General features: G+C 38.7%; 1 protein-coding gene across 1 annotated transcript; it reads left to right on the top strand.

Annotated features, from left to right (window-relative positions):
• Window positions 1-1096: 1096 nt before the first annotated feature.
• On the top strand, window positions 1097-1963 carry LOC122310161. The gene has a single exon (XM_043124040.1). It carries the CDS (start codon window positions 1097-1099, stop codon window positions 1961-1963), a length of 867 nt encoding a protein of 288 aa, XP_042979974.1.
• Window positions 1964-2545: the final 582 nt, after the last annotated feature.

Here is a 2545-nt window from a genome sequence, read left to right as displayed (position 1 = left end):
TTGTGATAAAGACAATGAGGAGGCTAATTACCAGTGTGATGGGAAAAAACAATCTCATGGCCAAATTGTTTGTCCTGTGGTAGCTGAATCTAAGAGGGATGATAGTAGAAACATATTATGTAGCTATTGTAGTTTAAAAAATATATATCTACTCTGGTTGGTCGTTGCCCCTCAACTTTTTTCGCTTGAAAAGTATAAAGTTGAGGCACCATTACTAGGGTCTAGAGGAGTCAGATGTGTTTCTATAGGATTAGAGTTTTTTCCTTTCTAATTTTTTCCTTTACTTTTTGGAGTGCCCTTGGTCCATTTACCCCGAAAGCCTCAATAACATGATCCTACTACTATCAATAACTACTACAAATCTAACTACTACTATAGATCTAACTACTACTATAGATCTGTTATTTTATTATTTTTTTATAAGTACTACAGATCTGTTATTTAAGCAAGGGAACCTTGAATGAGACTTCAAAGGACTGCAATTACCAATGGGTCAAAAGCAGCCTAAGCATGGTAGGTGGGTTTGGAAATTTGGTTACTAAACCTTATGTATATATGTGCAAGTCTAAGGACTATTAATATCTATAGGTTCTGATTTGTTCACTAGTTAGTTTGATGTTAGTTTGTGTGATATTTCCTTGTTGATATATACAATGAGTGGCCTAGTTTCTTAGTTCATTAGCTTTAACCTTGAAAGGGAATCTAGACATTACACAATGATCCTTAATTTGGCTTTTTGTATATCCGAGCCATTTTTTTCTTGACCTGAACCCCCTGATAATGAAGCCCCCATCTTTTTCTCGTATATCAAATATCTATTGTAGTGGGAGTGCTATTCTGAACATAAACTACCTGCACCATGTGGTACTCTACTGTAAACATCATTTTAACTTAATATTTCCCCTGAACAAGGGGGAACTAGCACTGTATGTCCAAAACGTAAACATCAACTTTATCTAGATTGTATAAAGTTTAGATAAATTTCAAGAAACTTACAGTTATTGACAGTCCAAGCATGTGTTCCAAGATATATAATTTGTCTTCTATTTATTCAATTCCTACAAAATAATATATCATGTCCATTCCTTTTTTGAAGATGGACAAAAGTTGGATGAATCTCCATGATAGGCTTAGATCAGCTGAATATGCAGAAGGTGTTGAGCAGTTCCTCACATTGGCAAGAAACCACGCAGCTGGAAGTGACCATATTCGATGTCCGTGCCGTGTATGTGCTAATAACATTTGGTTACCTATAAGTGAGGTGGAAACTCACTTGTTCATTACAGGGATTAATCCTAACTACACAGACTGGATATTTCTCGGGGAGGAGGAAGTATGGAATGTGATCGATGATAAAGATAATGTTGAGGCCGTTAGTGATGAAGCAAAATACATTGATGACATAGATGAGATGTTAGATGACTTCAAGGCTGGGACGTTCGGTGAAGGAACCTCGGGCAACCCCATCCATGATGGCCCGACTCCTATACCTAACATTAATCAAAGCAACGCATTTGAGAAACTATTAAATGATGCCCGACAGCCACTCTTTGACGGTTGTGCACAGTTTTCCCAACTCTCCTTCATTGTGAAGTTGCTACATATTAAAACAATTGGGGGCTGGTCAATAAAATCATTTGACATGTTACTTGAGTTGTTGAGGTTTGCATTTCCTAATGCTCTCTTGCCACGCTCATACCAGGAGTCACGATCATTGCAGCGGGGTTTGTGCTTTACATACACCAAAATTCATGCTTGCCGTAATGATTGCATTTTATTTTGGAGGGAACATTCCAACCTAAATGAGTGCCCTCAATGTGGGGTTTCACGGTGGATGTCAACCACACACAACAAACGCCTAATCCCTCAGAAGGTCCTACGTCATTTCCCCTTGAAACCAAGGTTACAGCAGCTATTCATGTCACAGAAGGCAGCTTCTGATATGAGATGGCATAAAGAGTAACGAACAGATGATGACATCAATATGAGGCATCCAGCTGATTCTGAGGTCTGGAAGGCATTTGATAAGGAGCATAGTTGGTTTGCTCAATATTCTCGAAATGTTCGGCTAGGTTTAGCAAGTGATGGCTTCAACCCTTTTAACAATATAGCTAAAGCTTATAGTATATGGCCTGTAATCCTCGTTCCATATAACTTGCCTCCATGATTATGCATGAAAGATGCCTTCTTTATGACATCTCTCATTATTCCTGGTCCAAAATCACCAGGAAATGAAATAGATGTCTACTTGCAGCCTTTGGTAGATGAGTTGAATGATCTTTGGGAAAACGGGGTTGGTACATACGATGCCTCTACCAAGACTAATTTCTTACTTCACGCAGCTTTATTGTAGATAATTAACAGCTTCCCAGCATATGGTAACCTTTCTGGGTGGTCAACCAAAGGGAAACTGGCGTGTCCGACATGCAATTTGGGCACAGATTCTATGTGGTTGACCTACGGCCGAAAGCATACATATATGGGGCATCAATGATTTTTACCACTTGATCACATATGGAGAACTAAAAAATGTGTGTTCAATGGT

Source organism: Carya illinoinensis, chromosome 5 (genome assembly GCF_018687715.1).
Source record: "Carya illinoinensis cultivar Pawnee chromosome 5, C.illinoinensisPawnee_v1, whole genome shotgun sequence".
Taxonomy (NCBI): domain Eukaryota; kingdom Viridiplantae; phylum Streptophyta; class Magnoliopsida; order Fagales; family Juglandaceae; genus Carya; species Carya illinoinensis.
The sequence above is the reverse complement of the archived record's forward strand: the minus strand, read 5'-3'. Positions and strand labels throughout refer to the sequence as shown.

What these genes read in the sequence shown, in the direction of transcription:
- LOC122310161 (XM_043124040.1), top strand. Translation starts at nt 1,097, where the DNA reads ATGGACAAAAGTTGGATGAATCTCCATGATAGGCTTAGATCAGCTGAA.